The 21,493-nt window shown below is 42.6% G+C and overlaps 1 protein-coding gene across 1 annotated transcript; it reads left to right on the top strand.

Annotated features, from left to right (window-relative positions):
- Positions 1–26: 26 nt before the first annotated feature.
- On the top strand, positions 27–19,972 carry LOC122547178 (rho GTPase-activating protein 7-like). Its single transcript, XM_043685782.1, has 7 exons — positions 27–1,190; positions 1,936–2,134; positions 8,924–9,137; positions 9,883–9,997; positions 13,744–13,959; positions 18,339–18,556; positions 19,488–19,972. Exons 1-7 carry the CDS (start codon positions 1,056–1,058, stop codon positions 19,663–19,665), a joined length of 1,275 nt encoding a protein of 424 aa, XP_043541717.1. The 5' UTR covers positions 27–1,055; the 3' UTR covers positions 19,666–19,972.
- The last annotated feature ends 1,521 nt before the right edge of the window (positions 19,973–21,493 follow it).

The following is a 21,493-nucleotide window of genomic DNA, read 5'->3' as shown; positions in this document are numbered from 1 at the left end:
GATGGGATGCCAATCAAGAGGGTGTTTCTATCCTAGATGGTGTCAAGCATCTTGGGTGTCATTGAAGGTGCACTCAACCAGGCAAGTGAGGAATATTCTGTCACACTGCTGATTTCTGCCTTGCAGGTGGGGACTCGGGAGGTATGAGAGTCAGGCTGCAGTGAAAATTTCTGCAGGGACAGGTATATAAGCAGTTGGTGTAGTTTAAAGGGCATTGTGCCTAGATTTTGTGAACTCTCCTTTTTTAACTGGCTTCTAGGAGGTCCTGTAATTCAGCACAGAATAACTGTCTTAAAGTGACAGTCATTTAATTTTTATTATCTAGCCTCAAAGAGGACTTGTAGTACTCACACTCAATTTAATAATATAGTTAGCAGCTGTATTGTAATGAAACTGTCAGAACTGGCCCCTGTTACTGTGTAAAGCTGATTACACATCTATTAGAATTGGCAGTCACGTATTGCAATCTGGAAGCTACTATGACTGATGCCCTGATTTTCCGCCAAACATAAATTGTTTCAGGCTTTGCAAATGCAACTAATACAGACTCTGAATGGGAAATTGACCAGGTCTGTACCATTCTTGCTTTGAAAATTAAATTTTAAGCTGTAATTCTTGCTAAATAGCTCTTTAACTAACATGTATTCAGTTTTGTTCCTTCAATTTATATTTTAGTTTTTTTCCCTTTTTTAAATATTATGCATGTTAAAATGTGTATTCTAAACCCTACTTTTAAATTTCCTGCTTTGCTGTTTGTGAGAATCCTCCTGTCTTATTGGCTGACCAGTCTGTGTTTACTTCCATGCATCGTTTTTGCAGCTTAAAATTCAAATCAATGTCAGAGGAAATCTAGAGTTCGCTGAATCTTTCTGGGCAGTTTTATTACAGATCAACTAAGAATGCATCGCAGCTTTCCTGAGTGACTGACTGTAAAATGCAGTCCAATATGTTGTGTGTTCTGTTCAGTCCAAAAATTGCCACAATAGTTGTAAATAAAATCTTATTAGCTATTGAATTTCTGATTTTATAGGACAGTTCCAAAGTTTATCAGGAAGATGAAAGCACCTGATTACAAAGATCAAGTAGTGTTTGGCGTTCCATTGTTGCTAAACATGCAGCGTACAGGGCATCCGTTACCAAAGGGTATTCTGCAGGCCATGTATTTCCTCAGGAGCCATTGCCTTGATCAGGTTTGTGTAAATTTTTTAAAAATGATTTTGATCCATGTTTATGCTCAATGAAAATTAAGAACTTCCAATTTCTTTTAGCTCAGTGAAACCATTGGCTGGCATGTCCTGGTCAAATATAAAATGGACCTATTTGTGTCTTAACCCCCAGCTTCAGAAGTACTCACTCTAAATGTTTGGACTCCACTTTAATCAATCAGTTAATGCCTCCTGAGTGAAACAGGTAGTTTAGTGCCAATTTATGGCAACTTTTATTTTCTTGATTAACTCCTGCTTGCTAAGCAAGAATACTTCAAACTTGGGATTCCTTATAATTTGTAGCAAAAGGAAATTTGCACATCATTGTGACCTGAATTAAAAATCTGGTAGATTTTGGATCTTGGGACCATACAAGACAGTTCATGGTGCCTCTCTCCCATATTTTATTTCCATTGACATTGCCCCTGGTGTGTTTGTTAATAAGACAATGTAAAACAGTGTAAAGCAATTTAACAAGTGTTTATTTAAAGGCTTTATATTTAAAAGAATCACCTGAGTATACTTTGTTAAATTTGGTTCCATTTACAGTACACTTGTATAAAGGTTTAAATGAAGCATTAGGTTATATTTTTGATTTAGGATGACTTTGACTTTTATTCCAGTAACTGATGATAAAGCTGTGTTAAATGTTTCTTAAAATGATTTTTAAAAGTTTGTTTACTTTTAATGTCATGATATTTAATCGTCTGTTTCATGTTCATCATATTAGGTTGGATTATTCAGAAAATCTGGAGTAAAGTCAAGGATCCAGGCACTACGTGAAATGAATGAGAGCTGCCCAGATGGAGTCAGCTATGAAGGCCAATCTGCATTCGATGTAGCAGACATGGTAAAACAGTATTTTCGGGATCTGCCTGAACCCTTGTTGACCACCAAGCTCTGCGAGTCATTCCTCCATATTTATCAGTGTAAGAGTACTCTTATTTAAGTCATTAATTCCTCTCTATGGTTTTTATTGACTCTGACACTGATACCCAGATGTTGTTTCTTTCAATATAAACATATTCCCTCCCATTAAAAGATGCTTATTCCTTCTGAGCAAGAGAGAACTTATTTCCAAACACCAGGCCGACTCTTACAAGGGCCAGAGTGATGTGGGCTGTGGCAGAATCAGGTGAGAGGTCAGTTGAGGTCTAGTAAGATGTGTTCGACATGACTAGCCATCACTAGTATCCTGACACACAGACAAAGGACACCACTTTGACTGGGAGAAAACATCCATCCTAGGACAGGCTGAACAGAGAAACGAGGCAAAAGTGAGGACTGCAGATGCTGGAAACCAGAGTTTAGATCAGTGATGCTGGAAAAGCACAGCAGGTCAGGCAGCATCCGAGGAGCAGGAAAATCGATGTTTCGGGCAAAAGCCTTTCATCAGGAATAGAGACAGGGAGCCTCTAATTCACCTTACCCCAGTTCCAACCTTCCAGCTCAGCATTGTCCTCATGATCTGTCCTACCTGCCAATCTCCCTTTCCACTATCCGCTCCACCCTCCTCTCTGACCTATCACCTCCATCCCCGCCCCCATTCACCAATTTGTACTTTTTGCTACCTTCTCAGTGCTGCCTCTCCCCTTCCCCCCTCCATTTATCTATCCACCCTGGAGGCTTCCTGTCTTTATTCCTGATGAAGAGCTTTTGCCCGAAACATTGATTTTCCTGCTCCTCGGATGCTGCCTGACCTACTGTGCATTTCCAGAACCATTCTGATCTAAACAGAGAAACGCACAGGAATTCCTAGAAGCCTGGCATTCAAACCGCAACTCCATCAATAAACATGTTAGTTTGGACCCCATTTACCAATCTCTGAGAAGAAAACCTGGACATTAGATTAGATTCCCTACAGTATGGAAACAGGCCCTTCAGTCCAACTAGTCCACACCGACCGTTCGGAGGAACCCCACCCAGACCCATTCCCCCTAACTAATGCACCTAACTCTCTGGGCAATTTAGCATGACCAATTCACCTGAATTGTACATCTTTGGACTGTGGGAGGAAACCGGAGCACCTAGAGGAAACCCACGCAGGCACAGAGAATATGCAAACCCCACACACAGTTGCCCAAGGCTGGAATCGAACCCGGGTCCCTGGTGCTGTGAGGCAGCAGTGCTAACCACTGAGCTATCGTGCTACCCAACTTATATCACCCAACTTAAAAGACCAAGACACTTAAATAGAAAGCTGGACCCAACACGAGCACTTCACCGGAGACTCGCTGATGTTAACTAGCGTGGTGACGAAATGTCTGAGAACAAATCTACCAGCTCAGTGAGCAAACTTGCAACCTGAAGATGTTTCTGTTTTTGTAAATGCTTTAGCACAGCCAATTTCACATTAGGCATCAGCAAGCTGCTTATTAAGGTGGATTAGAGCTTACTAGGCAATGGCTTGATGGTCTTTAATTCAGAGACCCAGGTAATGTTCTGGGGACCTGGGTTTGAATCTGGCCACAGCAGATGTTAGAATTCGAACTCCATAAGAGTTCAATGATGACTGTGAATCTGTTGTCAATTGTCAGGGAGAAAACCCATCTAGTTCATGTCCTTTAGGGAAGGAACTAGTATGGTCCTTACCTGGTCAGGCATACATGTGATTCCAGACCCACAACAATGTGGTTGACCCTTAACTGTCCTCTGGGTGATTAGGAATGAGTAATAAATGCTGGTCTAGCCAGTGACACCCGCATCCGGTGAATGAATAAAACAAAAAGTTTCATTAATAGCTCAACTCGCCTTATTAATATTCAGTTTCCTATCTTACCAAACTCTCAAAGCAAACCAGTTATCTAGAAATCTTGACCAGGAAATCTGCGTGAGTACCTGTCAACTTCAGCTCATCACTGGGCTGCAAAGAGTTTCCACGTTGTTTGGTGCCGAACAGCATCTCGAGCCATGATCCACGGGCTCTGACGTGCACATGGCTTGTCCATGGATGTTGGCATCTGGAATTTGCCAGCTCCCAAGGACCATCATGGCACCTCCCCAATTCACTGATCAGGCTCAGACTTGCGTTTCAGGTTGCAGCAGCAACTCTGGTTGAAGGGCCAGGCAGCAAAGGGAGCTTCAAGGACAAGCGCCTGGATAATGGACTGCTCCAGGCTGCGTTTCAGGGCTGCTCACTTGTGTTCTTGAAGCTTGTACACTTAACACAGCCTGCATTCTCACAGTATCCCTGCCTTACTGTGCGTATTAGTGCAAGGCACATGACACATCGGCAAAGGCTATTAGTGCTACTGTATTGATGTGTTATACGCAGAAAGTCTAGTTGGTAGGAAACCAGCTGAATGGGGAGCAACAAAACCTCTTGATGTGCAGCATGCCAAAACTTCAGTTTAACATCAGCATGTGCCAGCTGCCTGAGCAGCAAGTGCAGTGCAAGTGTATTCACCGAAACAGCCACATTGGAAAACTGAGTGGGGGCTGGTCCTCAGTTCAAGCAGGGAATTCTGCGAGTGGTTCAGAGGCCCCAGTACAGGCAGTTAGGGGCATCGTCAGCATGCAGTCTCATGGCTTGGCACAGCCACTCGTCCACTTGGGACGTGTATACAAGGATCTATGTGACTGCAGCCCAGGGAAGGGGCAAAGGTCTGGCCTGTAGGGCCACAAGCAACAGACCGAGGGTGTTGCGGAGATGCAAAGGCAGCAATTAAGGTCTGATCAGTCATTTATATAGGGTCAGCTCATCAAAGTCTTTCAGGGGTCTGGGGTGAATACAAGCCTGAGGGTCTGACGATCAATTGTTGAGGAGAGTGCAAGGGATAGTCTGTCAGGGCAGTGGGGGCATTGGCAAAAGGGGTGGGACAGTTGAGGCTGGTGTGGGCAGGTGGGTGGGTAGCAGAGGCATTGGGAGGGGGTTGAAAACAAAATGGTAACAGGATGGGGTGGATTTCTGTATATAGTGGGGCATGCAGAATAACATCAAAGGATCTCCTGGAGGGTTAATTATTGGTAATGACCTCCACAAAGGGAGCATAAAGAACTAGGGTGAGCATCCTTAAGATATGATGTTGTAGTTCAGGGGACACTTGGAAGCTCTCTACTTTGGGGAATGGGTGGAAATGGGGAGTCGGAATAATGCTAGGTAAAAGGGAGCATGGAGACTCTGGGGAAATTGCAGGAGGAGAGCCTTCTGACCAGACAGAGTGCTTATAGAGCTCCCTGAAATCACTTGCTGCTCTCCGGAAACCAAATGGCTTGAACAACTCTGTGGGCAGAGTCAGCGTCGCTTTTGATGGGCAACAGCCTAATTCCTAGAAGCCTAGCATGCTGCAGAGTTCCAGTGAATCACAATGCAGATTAGAGGAACAATATTGAGTTCAACACTTGTTTTAAAATTGTGAACTAGCTCCCATTTTCTTCCTTTTCTTCTAGCTTGTTATCATGTCCTCCTCCAACCCACCACCACCACAACCCCTCAATTCCACTTACTGTCCTTTCCGGTCTGGCAGGAGAGACACCATTCTCACATTTCAATCACTAATCTGAAGTATCGACCTCTTTCTCCATCAGCATCCCACACCCATTACCTGCACAACCTGAACCCTCTCCTCTTCTCCCCTCCCCAAAAAAAACCTTCACATAAATGCTATTCTCTCTACAAATAACTTCAGCTCTGTGCTCTGTTGAAGAGTCATCTAGACTGGAAATGTTAGCTCTCGCTCTCGCTCTCGCTCACTCTCTCTCGCGCGCTCTCTCTCTCTCTCTCTCTCTCTCTCTCTAGATGCTGTATAACCCCGCTGTGATCTCCAGTATTTGTTGTTTTTCAGTGCAGATTTCAGCATCTGCAGTAATTTAGCTCCTAGCCTAGAATCCAAGTCTGTTGGAGGTGAGGATATTGAAGGGGCAAAGACATGAAGGAAAAGCTTGCAAACTCCATTACATATCATTTTCAAACACTTCATTGAACCTATGCGGGGCATATAGAGTGAAAATGCTAATATATCAAATTTATGTCAAAGGCAGTTTGCACTATCTCATTGGTGCTGACTAAACTGACATTGTAACCTTAGCATTGCTGAAGTTAGCAGCAGTAAATTAAAAGGAGGTGAATGCTGGACAAAAATGCCCCATTGTTTGTGAAACTTCTAAAGGTGTTGAGGGCTAAGGAGAATATTGCTGCATTATTTGTCATGAAAGTGTGACGGTGGACTCTAATGAAGGCATTAGGAAATGGAATGATTGAGGTGGGTCCAGGATGGGAAGTCTGGGGCGGTGGGGCTGCGAGAACACAACAAGCACTTAGTTTTGGGTGTTTTTGTTGATCACTCAGGTGACAAAGCACCTTCACCATATTGGTGTACAATCCTACCAGGGCCTACCATGATGGATCAGGTAACAGGGTTGCTGAAAGGCTGGCTCTGCAGCTCAGAGCAAGCTGGGAGCACCCTCACTGGGTTAACCTCGCGTGCTATGCTCTACATAATTGAACCAGGCAATGGCAGAGTAGAATTATCCCTGGACTGTTAACCCAGAGACCGAAGTAATGTTCTGGGGTCATGGGTTCAAATCCCACCACAGCAGATGGTGGAATTTGAATTCAGTAAAATATCTGGGATTAAGAATCTATTGACCATGACCCCATTTCTGATTGTTGTAAAAGCCCATCTGGTTCACTAATGTCCTTTCGAGAAGGAAACTGCCATCTTTACCTGGTCTGGCCTACATGTCACTCCAGACTCTCAGCAATGTGGTTGACTCTTTACTGCCCTCTGGGTATTTAGGAATGGGGAACAAATGCTCCCTAGCCAGTGATGCCCTCCTCACTTGAATGAGGGGGGGAAAAAAGGGCGGTGAGGTGAATAGATGCTGAGGAACCAGGATAATGGGAGCAGTTGACTGGGGAGAAGTTTGAGGACGTTGAGATGGAGGGAGCTGTGCTTGTGGATGACCAGAGGTGGCTGCATTGGGCCCTACAAGGCTAGCAGGACATGACCAACCAAAGCTAGCCAGATGCAGAACACCACCATGGATACGATAACTGCATTTGTTTCACATTGTGGGGGCAAACCTCAGCCTGCATTTGTTCCTTTTGGGGATCCCTTTTACTAGCTGCCAATAAAACCCCATGGTTGGACTTGTCTGAAGATCTGCCTGTATGTGAGGTTCTGCTACTTGGCAATGACTCTGTGGGTGATGCTGAGCTCTGGGGTAAGAGGAGCGGGGATTCCGAGGGTATTAATGCAGGATGTACCTGAGCGTAGGTAATGTGCGAAAGTGAGGACTGCAGATGCTACAGATCAGAGTTGTGTGGTGCTGGAAAAGCACAGCAGGTCAGGCAGCTTCCGAAGAGCAGGAAAATCAACGTTTTGGGCAAAAACCATTCACCAGGAATCTCTTGGTGGTTAAACGGTAACCAGGGTGAGAGAATAGAGTTGTTTGTGTGAGGGGCTGTCAGCCATGCCAGCTGTGTGGCATGGCTTTGTGGATGCTGTGTGTATGCCATAATGAGGGGCAATGCCAGGCTGTGCACACAGACAAGTGGTGACAGCAGCTTTTCAAAGATGGCGTGGGCACAATAAATTATGATACTCTGTTGATATCTGCCAAAAGACCAAGTTATTATTGGAATAGCGTGTGGTAAGGAGTGCCCTAGAATTGGATGTGAGGGGTGCCATGACGGCTGGATAAGTAGTTGATGAGACACATTTGGTAAGATACAAAACTTAAGCCTCGCAGCAAAAATCCCTCCAAAAGAACTCCACATAACTTGCACTGAGCCAAAAGCAGTTTGACTCAAACCACTGTTTCGTTTCTTCTCACTATGAAAGGGATTTGAATTGCCAGATCTCCTTTCATTTCAGAATTTAAAGCCAATGAGGTAATCTTTTATCCTTCTGTTCAAATGGAACAGTGCAACCAGTTTTCTCCCTGGCTTTTGTACCAAAAGGACACTTAACTGTTTTTAAATGTGTTCCAAATGGCTGTTTTATGAGAGAGCAGATGGGGTGATGCGGATCCTCAATTCCAAATTCTGTAAGATCTTGGGTGATCAAACACATGGGCAGTGTTAAGGATTTAATGTACCAAAGAAGCAACAGTGAGCCATTAAGTCCCTTGAGCCAATTCTGTCTCTAAGGCCACATCTGAACAGTTCAGTTTAGCTGCTCGTTTCTCCATTTCCCTTGATGCCTTGTACTTAATGATCCTTTATGCCGGAAGGGAATCTTTCTGATTCTGCAAGTTGGAAATCTTGGGCAGATATGAAAGTATTAATGTAGCCTCATTGATTTTAGAATGTGCTGGTTTCTTAAGCTAATTATGTGCTTTCTTACTGACAATACTATAAAAAGATGAATGTGCACATTGCAGTTGGATATTTTGTGGTTTAAGGAGGTTAGTGTTATTTTTGTAAAAACTAATTATTTTAATGCAATTTATAGGACCTTACTAGAAATGGCAGAGGAAACCTATATTGTTAAGTTTTTGTCAGAAAAGTAGCTGAATATTGGGAAATTGGAACTAAGTGTGTCACTGCATTCCTCAGCCAGGGATCGACCACAAGTCTGATGTGCTGAATGATCTTTTTCTGGCAAATAGAATGTGAATCCCGTTTTTTTTTGGTCAGTTATGTTTCATGAAGTTGATTTTTCTCTCTCTTCCACCCCCTCCCCTCCCATCCCACCCTAAGTGCAAGGAATAGTTGCTGCTTGTCCCCGTTTGGTGATCCTCCTTTTGACTTTTGTCTCTGTGTGTGTCTACAGTTCTGCCAATAGACCAACAGCTTCCAGCTGTGCAGTCGGCCATTCTGCTGCTTCCAGACGAAAATCGCGAAGCTCTGCAGACCCTTCTCTTCTTTCTCTGTGATGTCGTAGCTTGTGTCAATGAGAACCAAATGACACCTACAAACCTTGCAGTCTGCCTGGCTCCATCCCTCTTCCACCTCAACACCCTGAGAAGGGAAAGCACTACCTCACGGTAGGTTTGCGATCTTTTATAAAGTAGGACTTTTAACTCCCTTGGAGATGTGAAAGTAAGAGGAATCTCCATGTTTGTGCACCTTTTAAAAGGCATACAATGGGTTATGGATAGACAATTGATTAAAGTGCATGAAGTTGATTTTTATCCCTCTCTTTGGCCACAAGTTCATTACTGCTGAAGAGGCAGCAGTGGTAGGAGCTTCAGACTCACTCCCTTTTATTAGGTTAGGAGGCTTTGTGAAATACTGTAATATCAGTGGGGATGTGAATGGGTGCACTGTAAAATACATACAGACACCATATCAGGTCATCTCCCATTACATCAGTGCATAGAGTCAGGATTATTCTATGATTTAATTGACTCAAGATTACAGCAACTAAATGGATTGTACAATGAACTGTGCTCATGTGCTGACACAGGCCTGATTGAGTTCCATTCTGTAATGCAAGCTGAATGCTCTCCCCCTTGAGAGAATGTTCGTTTTATCTCCAGTCAAGAGGGGCAGCTTTGAATTTATAATTACAGATAAAGCTGTTCTTTTATTTCTTGAGCTTAGCTTTAAATCTTCAAAGCCAGGCTGCAAGCTGGCTGCTTATCGTCTCCTGATAACTATGATTCTGTGCTGGAGTGGAGGAATGTTGACAGTTGATATCCCTGGAATAGATATTACACAGTTTGTGCTGTAAACAACACTGGCTAACTAGGTAGCAATTTAGTCTTTTTTTTTCCTTCTTCTTCCTAGGGTGAGCCAGAGGAAGTACAGTCTCGGGAAGCCTGATCAGAGGGATCTGAGTGAAAACCTTGCTGCTGCCCAGGGATTGTCCCACATGATTGCTGAGTGTACAAATCTCTTCCTGGTAATAACCACCTCCTCCAAACTGTTCCTCTTTGGCTAATGAGTGCTGATTAACAAAAATTAATTTTCAATTTCTGTTTCTACTAAAGTCTGTTGTGAATGAAATGTTTATAATTTTAAGTGTGTACATGAAGAAAATTTTCTGATTCAGTATATGGATGTACCTACTAGAGAAGGTGCAAAACTTGATCTACTCTTGGGAGATAAGGCAGGGCAGGTGACTGAGGTGTCAGTGGGGGAGCACTTTTTGGCCAGCGACCATAATTCTATTAGTTTTAAAATAGTGATGGAAAAGGATAGAGCAGATCTAAAATTTGAAGTTCTAAATTGGAGGAAGACCAATTTTGACGGTATTAGGCAAGAACTTTTGAAAGCTGATTGGGGGCAGATGTTTGCAGGTAAAGGGAAGCCTTCAGAAATGAGGTAACGAGAATCCAGAGAAAGTATATTCCTGTTAAGATGAAAGGAAAGGCTGGTAGGTATAGGGAATGCTGGATGACTAAAGAAATTGAGGATTTGGTTAAGAAAAAGAAGGAAGCGTATGTAAGGTATAGACCGGGTGGATCGAGTGAATCCTTAGAGTATAAAGAAAGTAGGAGTATACTTAAGAGGGAAATCAGGAGGGCAAAAAGGGGACATGAGATAGCTTTGGCAAATAGAATGAAGGAGAATCCAAAGTGTTTTTACAAATGCATTAAGGACAAAAGAGTAACTAGGGAGAAAATAGGGCCCCTCAAAGATCAGCAAGGCCGTCTTTGTGTGGAGCCGCAGAAAATGGGGGAGAGACTAAATGAGTATTTTGCATCAGTATTTACTGTGGAAAAGGACATGGAAGATATAGACTGTAGGGAAATAAATGATGTCACCTTGCAAAATGTCCATATTACAGAGGAGGAAGTGCTAGAAGTCTTGAAATGGGTAAGGTGGATAAATCCCCAGGACCTGATCAGGTGTACCCTAGAAATCAGTGGGAAGCTAGAGAAGTGATTGCTGGGCTTCTTGCTGGGATATTTGTATCATCGATAGTCACAGGTGAGGTCCAGGAAGAGTGGAGGTTGGCTAATGTGGTGCCACTGTTTAAGAAGCGTGGTAAGGACAAGCCAGGGAACTATAGACCAGTGAGCCTGACGTCGGTGGTGGGCAAGTTGTTGGAGGAAATTCTAAGGCACAGGATGTACATGGATTTGGAAAGGAAAGGACAATTAGGGATAGTCAACTTTTTTTTGCGGGAGAAATCATGTCTCGCAAACTTGATTGAGTTTTTTGAAAAAGTAACGAAGAAGATTGATGGCAGAGCAGTAGGTGTGATCTATATGGACTTCAGTAAGGTATTTGACAAGTTCCCCATGGGAGACTGATTAGCAACGTTAGATCTCACTGAATACAGGGAGAACTAGCCATTTGGATACAGAACTGGCTCAAAGATAGAAGACAGATTGGTGGTGGAGGGTTGTTTTTCAGACTGGAGGCCTGTGACCAGTGGAGTGCTACAAGGATTGGTGCTCGGTCCTCTACCTTTTGTCGTTTACATAAATGATTTGGATGCGAGCATAATAGGTACAGTTAGTAAGTTTGCAGATGACACCAAAATTGGAGGTGTAGTGGACAGTGAAGAGGGTTACCTCAGATTACAACAGGATCTTGACCAGATGGGCCAATGGGCTGAGTAGTGGCAGATGGAGTTTAATTCCGATAAATGTGAGGTGCTATATTTTGGGAAAGCAAATCTTAGCAGGGTGTATGCACTTAATGGTAAGGTCCTAGGGAGTGTTGCTGAACAAAGAGACCTTGGAGTGCAGGTTCATAGATCCTTGAAAGTGGAGTCACAGGGAGATAGGATAGTGAAGGTGGCGTTTGGTATGCCATCCTTTATTGGTCAGAGTATTGAGTACAGGAGTTGGGAGGTCATGTTGTGGCTGTACAGGACATTGGTTGGGCCACTGTTGGAATATTGCATGAAATTCTGGTCTCCTTCCTATCGGAAAGATGTTGTGAAACTTGAAAGGGTTCAGAAAAGATTTACAAGGATGTTGCCAGGGTTGGAGGATTTGAGCTATAGGGAGAGGTTGAACAGGCTGGGGCTGTTTTCTCTGGAGCATCAGAGGCTGAGGGGGTGATGTTATAGAGGTTTACAAAATTTACAAGGAGCATGGATAGGGTAAATAGGCAAAGTCTATTTACCCTATCCATGGGGTCAGGGAACCAGAACTAGAGGGCGTAGGTTTAGGGTGAGAGGGGAAAGATATAAAAGAGACCAAGGGGCAACTTTTTCAGAGGGTGGTATGTGTATGGAATGAGCTGCCAGAGGAAGTGGTGGAGGCTGGTACAATTGCAACATTTAAGAGGCATTTGGATGGGTATATGAATAGGAAGGGTTTGGATATGTGCCATGTGCTGGCAGGTGGGACTAGATTGGGTTGGTATATGTGGTCAGCATGGACAGATTGAACCGAAGGGTATGTTTCCATGCTGTACATCTCTGACAAGACTACTTCTGTACACCTCACAACAAGGAAATTGAAGCAAAAATCAAATTCTAAAACAAGGGGGAATTCTTTAAAGTGAGGTGGTGGGGTGGAGCTCAAAGGAAATGGGAGGGACAAGTTTTATTTTAAGCAGTCGTAGCAGTCTGGAATGCACTGCTGGGATGATTTGAGGCAGAGACACTAGAGGTGTTTATAGGACCTTTACATCAGCACGTGAATATGTAAAGAATGGAGGGATATGGACTAAGGGCAGGCAGAAGGAATTAGTTTAATTTGGCACAGCAATGTGGGCTGAAGGGCCCATTTCTGTGCTGTACTGTTGCATGTTTTACACCAAAGGTATCAGTCAATATACAGCAAGATCTCATTGCGGAAAAAAAAACTCCCTCAAACTGCGAAGAATCTCTTCCCCTTGGATGATTTTTAAAAAAAAAACATAAATCGTCTGATCCCTGGAGCATAATAAATAATTCCAACCCCCATCCCACCTGATATTCTGCTTTTATGGCTGTGCAATAATGATCAGTTAAAGCATGATTAGTTTTCAGACTGAAAGATTTAATGTACATGCAGCACTTTCTTTTTGGATCCCTAAAAAGGAGGAAGTGTCATAGAATCCCATAGCACGGAAACAGACCTTTTGGTCCATCCAATCCATAATCCCAAACTAAACTAGTCCCACCTGACTGCGCTTGGCCCATATCCCTCCACATATTTCTTATTCATGCAATTATCCAAATATCTTTTAAATGTTGCATTCACCAGTTCCTCTGGAAGATCATTCCACACATAAACCAATTAGAGTTAAGAATTGTCTCTCAAATCTATTCTTAAAATCTTTCTCCTCTCCCTTTTAAAAATACGTCCCCTAGTCTTGAAAACCCCACCCTAGGGGAAAGACACCTGCCATTCACCTTATCTATACTCATCCTGATTTGAGAAACCTCTATATAAGGTTACCCCTCAACCTCCTACACTCCAGTGAGGAGAAAAGTCCCACCTTATCCAGCCTTCCCTTTCAACTCTCTGTTCCTGGTAATATCCCGGTGAACTAGTTATGGAATTTTTAACTCCCTTTCCTCCATCCTTGATGCATTCCCAATTCACTTGCTTTTCTAAACTTAACTGTATGTACTTAGCAACTTTCTACTTATATCCATTTCTATTTATTTGCTACCCTTTCCTGTCATGGATCTCCATACTGGTAATTTAGCTTTTATGATGTATTTGAGGTAACAGCAATTTTTATTTCCTTTCTCAGGTTCCTGAGCAATGGGTAGAGCAGTGCCAGAGCTTGTCCATCACCCAGGATTTCCAGATTGAATGTGACGATAGTCCAAACAACTTTGACTGGTATTTTAATATCAAGGCTACATTGCAGGGTTCTTTACAGAACACGCTGAAGGAGGGGAAAGAGAAATTTAAAGGTTGGACCAGCTGCTCCAGTGTAGAACATGTGGAAATCATGTACAAAAAGGTGAGTAATAATGATGGGAAGGTGAGTCTGTTCAAAAAGTGTTTTTTATTGGAGCATATAAAATTCTTGAGGTACTGGACAGAAGAGGATTCTGATGATATACATCCCCTGGCAGAAGAGTCTGGGGTCATTATACTCACAATAAGGAGTCAGCCATTGAGATTACAAACCTTTTGGAATTGTGGATGCTTATTGAGTATTTTTTAAGATTTGATAGAAATTTGGATACTAAAAGCATCCATGGATGTGATGATGGTGTGCAGCTTTAATCCAATAACTTATTGAATGGTAAAGCAGACTGGAGGGATTTATTATGTTAATATAAATGCAATTCAGAGTAGTAATCAGAAAATAGAGGCAAGGTCAGAAGAGATATTAGAGCAAAATGACCAAAATATTTAGTCAAAGATCATTAAAATATAGGAACAGAATTAGGTCATTCAGCCAATCTGGTCTGCTCTGCCATTTGATCATGGCTGGTATGTTTCTCAGCCCCATTCTCCTGCCTTCTCGTATTCCTTGATCCATTTATCCATCACAAACCTATCTATCTTTTGATTTAAATACATTCGATGACTTGGCCTCCTGAGCCCTCTGCGGCAATGAGTTCCACAGATTCACCAGCCTCCTACTGAAGAACAACTTCTTCATCCCTATAGTAAGGGATCATCCCTTCACTCTGAGACTGTGTGCTCTTGGGCCCTAGTCTCTCCTACTGGGGAAACATGTTCTGCAACTCCACTCTATCCAGACTACTCAGTATTTTATAGATTTCAAACACATCCTCCTAAACTCCAAGTACAGACCCGACTTCTCAACTGCTCCTTAACTGACAAGCCCCTTATCCCAGGATCATTCCTGTAAACCTCTTCTGGATCCCCGCCAATGCTAGCACGTTCTCCATTTAGATGTTGGGCCCGAAACCACCTCAATATTCCAAATGCAGCCTGACCAGAGCTTTATAAAGCCATGGCAACAACTCTGCTCTTGTATTCTAGTGCTTTTTTTTTTGGTCAAAGTGAGTTGCAGTGCATTGATTATAGGAGTGGGAGGTCATGTTGCAACTGTACAGGACATTGGTTAGGCCATTTTTAGAATAATGCATTCAATTCTGGCTTTCCTGCTACAGGAAGGATGTTGTAAAATTTGAAAGGGGTCAAAAAAGACTTAGAAGGATGCTGCCAGAGTTAGGAGGGTTTGAGCTATAGGGAGAGGCTGAATGGGCTGGGGCTGTTTTTCCTGGAGCGTCAGAGGCTGAAGGGTGACCTTTTATAGAGATTTATAAAAATCATGTGGGGCATGGATAGGATAAATAAGGTCTTTTTCCTGGGGTGGGTGAGTCCAAAACTAGAGGTCATAGGTTTGGGGTGAGAGGGGAAAGAATTAAAAGGAACCTAAGGGGCAATAACTTCATGCAGAAGGTGGTGCATGTATGGAGTGAGCAGCCAGAGCACGTGGTGGAGGCTGGTAGTTACAACTTTTAAAAGGCATCTGAATTAGTATATAAATAGGAAGGATTTGCAGGGATATGGGCCAAGTCTGGTAAATGGGACTAGAATAATCTAGGACATCTGGTCAGCATGGCTGAGTTGGACCAAAAGATATTTGCTTCCATGCTGTACATCTCTATGACTCTGTGAATACTAATGTTGCATTTATCTTCCTAACTGCCAACTGAACGTGCAAGTTCACCTTCGAGAATCCTAAACTAGAACACGCAAGTCTCTTTGGTACGAAGAATAGAGGCATAGTCTAGTTTCTAACTGGAGAAAAGCTTTGGAAATCTGAAGCATGAAGTGTATAGCCTCAGACTTTTCCATATTGCACGCCATCTGCCACTACTTTGCCCACTCGCTGAGCCTGTCCAAATCCTTCTGCAGTCTCCCCCCTTCCTCAACACTATCTGTCCTTCCACCTATCTTTGTGTCATCTGCAAACTTAGCAACAATGCCCTCAGTTCCTTCATCCAGATCGTTTATACATAATGTGAATAGTTGTGGGGTTTTATTTTTGTGAAGGATTTTGCGGGATGAGAATAAAATACAGCAAGTAGTTTTGTTTTGAGGGAATGCCAGAAAATGGAGCTAAAGGTGTGACTGCCAAATGCAATGAGACTGATTAAATATACTGGGCCAGAGGAGTCAAAGGATTAGAAAGTATTTTTGAAGGGGAATGTCATGTTTGCGGGAGGTTATCAAGGTAGGGAGGAACGTAGCCATAGTTGGTAAAAGCCATCAAAGAGACAATGGAATAAATATTGAGTAGCAGATAGCAAGTCACACAACAAACCATTCCATTTGTAGAATGATTGAAAGGTACGTGTGAATAATTGTGACATTTCCTGGTTAGTCTCATGTGAAGGCACTTGTCATCTGGCACCTCTTTGCACTAACACATGATGGCCTGATTAATTCCACATGTTGCAAAATAATTCTCTTTTTATATGTACACTTGAGCGTTTGGATTGATTATTTCACAAGTCATTTAACATAGCATCAGGCCTCATTTTGTTGAAATTTTTAAAATAAAAATATCAATTTTTGCAATGTTGGAATTCGATCACAGCTGCCAGGTGGTAATACGATCCACTATCCGAATGAATGAGGGTCCGGGTTAGAATGCACAGACTAATTCTGATATTAACTTTCACTGAAATATTTAATACTTTAAACTTCATATTACCCAAAAAGATCCTAAGTACATTATACTTTTTTTGGGAAAACATTATTCATGCTGATGACATTGTTTGGCTTTAGATTATATATAAAAAAATACAATGTGAAATTCTATCCTCCTCAAGCCAACCTTGAATAATGCCAGGTCTGGAGTTTAAAACAGCGTTCGGATTGTCTGTCTAATGTTGGCTTAATCTAACTCCTGTTTCATCTGGTACTTAATCAGTTTTTTAAAAAAAATTAAATCCCACAGCAGACCATTCTTGTGGTCTTCTGGCACAAGATGACAAACTATACAGACTATCCAATTTTATACTATGAATTTGTTCAGGAATGTCATTTACACTTTGACACCAATAGACTTAGTGTCAGGCTTGAATGGAATCAGTCGCAGGTCAGATCTGATTCGGTTGGGATGATGTTCTGAGCTGAGCTCCATGTTTTCTTCTGAGGGATGATGGCATAGTGGTAAGGACACTAGACTAGCAAATCAGAGATCCACATGAATGTTCTGGGGTCATGGCAACTGGTGGTACTTAAAATCAATGAATGAATCTGAAATCTACAGCTGGCCTTAGTAATGGTGACCATGAAGTGCTGTATAAAAGTAAACAAAGCCCATTCTGACTCATTTTCTTTTTGGGAGGAATGTCTGGTCTGGTCTGGTTTACAAGTAACTTCAGACCCACAAGAATATATTTCACCCTTAACTGCCCTCTCTGAAATAGTTTAGCAACCACTCAGTCCAAAGGCAGTCTGGAATGGGCAGCAATTGTTGTCCTTGCCAGCAGCACCCATTTCTTCATGTGAAAATACAAATTACACAATCAGATCTGTTTAAACATAGAAGGAAAGAACAGGATTAGGCCAATCAGCCCTTCAGTATGATTGACGGTGATCATCCAATCTTGTTCCTACTTTCTCCCCACTTGCCACATTGGCTTTTCTAATTGATACACACAAATTAATTCCTGTTGCAATTAGAAGGTTTATTTCCCCCCCCAATCCAGGGATGTTGTAAATATATGCCACTGGATTGAGACTAATGAATCCTGCAGTATTTGGGATTCCGGAAAGGAAGGGCTAAATTTAATGCTTCCCTGCCAATTTGTTTGAAGTGAGGCATTCATTTAATCCAGAGTCTACCTGACACCCCATTACACCATTGGTGTGGGGAAATCTGCATCCATGAGATTCAAATGTGACGGCCTTAAGTGGTTAATTGTCAGAAGACAAAGTGCCGTTTTGCTACTCTGACCGATTTTTCTCTGCAGGGACTAATGCCGGGCAGGGCAGTGTCCTTCCTGAATTGGTCCTCTGGTCACCCAAAGTGTTTCCCGAGGCTTTAGGTTGCCATTCCCATCTGCCAACAGCTAGCCCCACTCCATGATCTCTTGAACCCCAGTCCCCTCCTGTCCCTTCTAGGCCCTGTACCCAAATCCTGATCCAGTGCCACTGGAGTCTGTTCCAAATAGTTGGTGAGTGGCCACTGACCAATCAAGCTGTGGTTAAACTGCTTTGGGATGACTGACTTATCCCTTGCTGTGTTCTCCCTTTTGACGTTTAGCTGGTGGGAAGAGTGATTCTGATGCCTCATATAATTCAGAGTTGAGCCTTAAGTCAGCATTAGAGATTTAATTATGACATTTGGCATTGACGGCACATTATTCTGTACCTGAAGTCTGTATTGATCCATATTTTCAGGTTGATGACAACCATCCATTGAGAGTATGGAAAGTATCTACTGAGGTGGACAAGACACCAGAGGAGATTCTGAAGCATTTGCTTAGGGAGCATCATCTTTGGGAGAAAGACCTTGTTCAGTCAAAGGTCATTGAGAATCTGGATGATGAGACTGAGATATATCATTACACCATCCGTAGTGAATTCTCTCATCCAGCGAGAGATTACACTGTATTGAGGTGAGCTCCAATGATTTAATTTCAGAATGTATATGTGATCCTATATTAAAAATGTACATTTTAGGTGATAAATTATTTGCTCAGACTTCAGAGCTAAAGGTGGTATTGCCATGAGAAACCTAATTTGTAATTTCTGCTTAACAGTTCACAAAAATGTCTGCAGAATTTGCTGCAGCATTACAATGGAATGGCCCATGGTCTTTTCACAGGCTGCCACATCCTGCGACCATTTGGGTTCAGAAGTGATAACCAAGTCTACATAGGAATATCTGTGGTGCACAGACAGAAATACTGGTCATGGCAAACTTGGATTCCCTGCGTAGGATGTGAAATCTGTAAAATGCTAAATTGTAGACTCGTAAACAATTTTCAGGTGACGTGGTTACAGGAAACATGGTCCTAATATTACACTGTATAGTCACTTGATGTGATGTACCTCAACAAAAATTACCATTTAATAAGAGCCCTTTAGCATGATTTTTAAAAATTATTTGATGGAATGTAGGTGTTGCTGGTTAGGCCAGTAATTGTATTTGACAGGGTGGTGATGATGAGATGCTGTCTTGAACCACTGATCCATCTGTTGTAGGTACAATGTGCTGTCAGGATGGGAGTTCCAGAACCTTGAGGTTAAGACAGGAATGTTCATTTTTAAAATTGACTTAAATATAAATATTTGTGCTGTTGTCCTGATCCTACTCAAAATATATTGATGTATAAATTAGCATAAAAATTAATTCATGAAGTTGTGCATAATGTTTTGAGTGCAGATGAATTTTTGACATACTGTGAAAGTTTTAAACAGTACTCTAACTGGATATGGGCCAAAGGCAGGAGAATCACTAGTTCAGTTCAGCATACAGACATGGATGAATTGGGCCAAAGGGCCTGTTTCTATACTGTATCACTCTATATTTTTATTTAATTCCAGGACGTGGCAGACAGACACTCAAACAGGAATGTGTCTTTTAGCTGCCACTAGTGTGGATGTTAAAGAAGCTCCTTTAATTGGAGTCCGAGCAAATGTGATCACATCCCAACATCTCATCGAGCCAATTGGAGCAACAAAATCCAAGCTTTCTCATGTCTGTCGAATAGATACGAGGTAAGTGGAAAGGGTTCAAAGGGAGTTGACTTGGGTGCCAGTGAGTTCTTTAGAGATTCTAAGGGAGTTCTTTTTCTTCAATTGAACAAAGTAAATTACAGCACAAGAACAGGCCCTTCGGCCCTCCAAGTCTGCGCCAATCCAGATACTCTATCTAAACCTTCACCTATTTTCTAAGGATCTGTATCCCTCTGCTCCCATATCCATTCATGTATCTGTCTAGATACCTTTAAACATTGCTATCGTGTTCACCACTACCACCTCTGCTGGCAATGCATTCCAGGTACCCATGCATATTTCCCTTAAATTTCCCCCCTCTCACCTTTGAACTTGTGATCCGGTGGGGGGGGGGGGAAGAGAGAGGAGGAGGAGGAGGAGGAGGAGGAGGAGGAGGAGAGAAGAAGAAACTTCTTGCTATCCTCTCTGTCTCTGCCTCTGCCCCTCATGATTTTGTAGACCTTAATTAGGTTCCCCCTCAACCTCTGTCTTTCTAATGGAAATAAACCTACTCTACTCGACCTCCATACCAAGCAACATCCTAGTGAACCACCTCTACACCTTCTCCAAAGCACCCATCTCCTTTTTTTGGTAACATGGCAACCAAAACTGTATGCAGTATTCCAAATGTGGCCAAACCAAAGTCCTATACAACTGTAGTATGACCTGCTAACTCTTGTACTCAATGCCCCATCTGATGAAGGGAAGCATGCCTTATGCCGCCTTGACCACTCTATCGATCTGCATTGCCACCTTAGGGTACGATGGAACCGAACACCCAGATCTCTATGTACGTCAATTTTACCCAGGGCTTTTCCATTTACTGTATAAGTAGCTCTAGAATTGGACCTTCCAAAATGCATCACCTCTTATTTGCCATCTGCCATTTCTCTGCCCAACTCTCCAATCTAATAATTCTGCTGCATGCTCTGACAGTCCCCTTCACTATTTGCTACTCCACCAAACTTAGTGTCATCTGCAAACTTGCTAATCAGAGCACCTTTACCTTCCTCCAGATCAATTATGAAAATCACAAACAAGAGTGGTCCCAGCACGGATCCCTGTAGAACACCACTGGTTACAATTCTCCATTTTGAGAAACTCCCTTCCACTACTACTGTCTCCTGTTGCCCAGCCAGTACTCTATCCATCTAGCTCGTACACCCTGGACACCATGCGACTTCACTTTCTCCATCAGCCTACCACGGGGAACCTTCTCAAACATCTTATTGAAATCCATGTTTATGACATCTATAGCCTTTCTGAAAATGTGTTGCTGGAACAGCGCAGCAGGTCAGACAGCATCCAGGGAACAGGAGAATCGACGTTTCGGGCATAAGCCCTTCTTCAGGAAACGTCGATTCTCCTGTTCCCTGGATGCTGCCTGACCTGCTGCGCTGTTCCAGCAACACATTTTCAGCTCTGATCTCCAGCATCTGCAGACCTCACTTTCTCCCATCTATAGCCTTTCCCTCATCAATCAACTTGTCACTTCCTCAAAGAATTCTATTAGGTTGGTAAGACATGACCTTCCCTGCACAAAACCATTCTTGAAAAAGTATTACACATAATGTTGTGCTGCTTATACAATTGAAAATTGATTTCATATATGTGTTCTTTTGTTGCAACTCAGGAGATTAGACAGTCAAAAAGACACTAGGGGATACCATTAGACCAAGGTGTTCATGCAACCTTTTGGAGCTATTCTGCCTCATGGAGAGAGAGCGCACTGTTAATCAAATATGGCATTTGTGCAATAGTTAGAGAAGACCTTGGCACAGCAGATCAGATGAAGAATTGCTTTGAGATAATGAAAAATAGTAGTAAGAGAAAGA

Source organism: Chiloscyllium plagiosum, unplaced genomic scaffold, assembly GCF_004010195.1.
Source record: "Chiloscyllium plagiosum isolate BGI_BamShark_2017 unplaced genomic scaffold, ASM401019v2 scaf_13055, whole genome shotgun sequence".
In the NCBI taxonomy this organism is placed as follows: domain Eukaryota; kingdom Metazoa; phylum Chordata; class Chondrichthyes; order Orectolobiformes; family Hemiscylliidae; genus Chiloscyllium; species Chiloscyllium plagiosum.
This window is presented reverse-complemented; position numbering and strand designations above follow the sequence as displayed.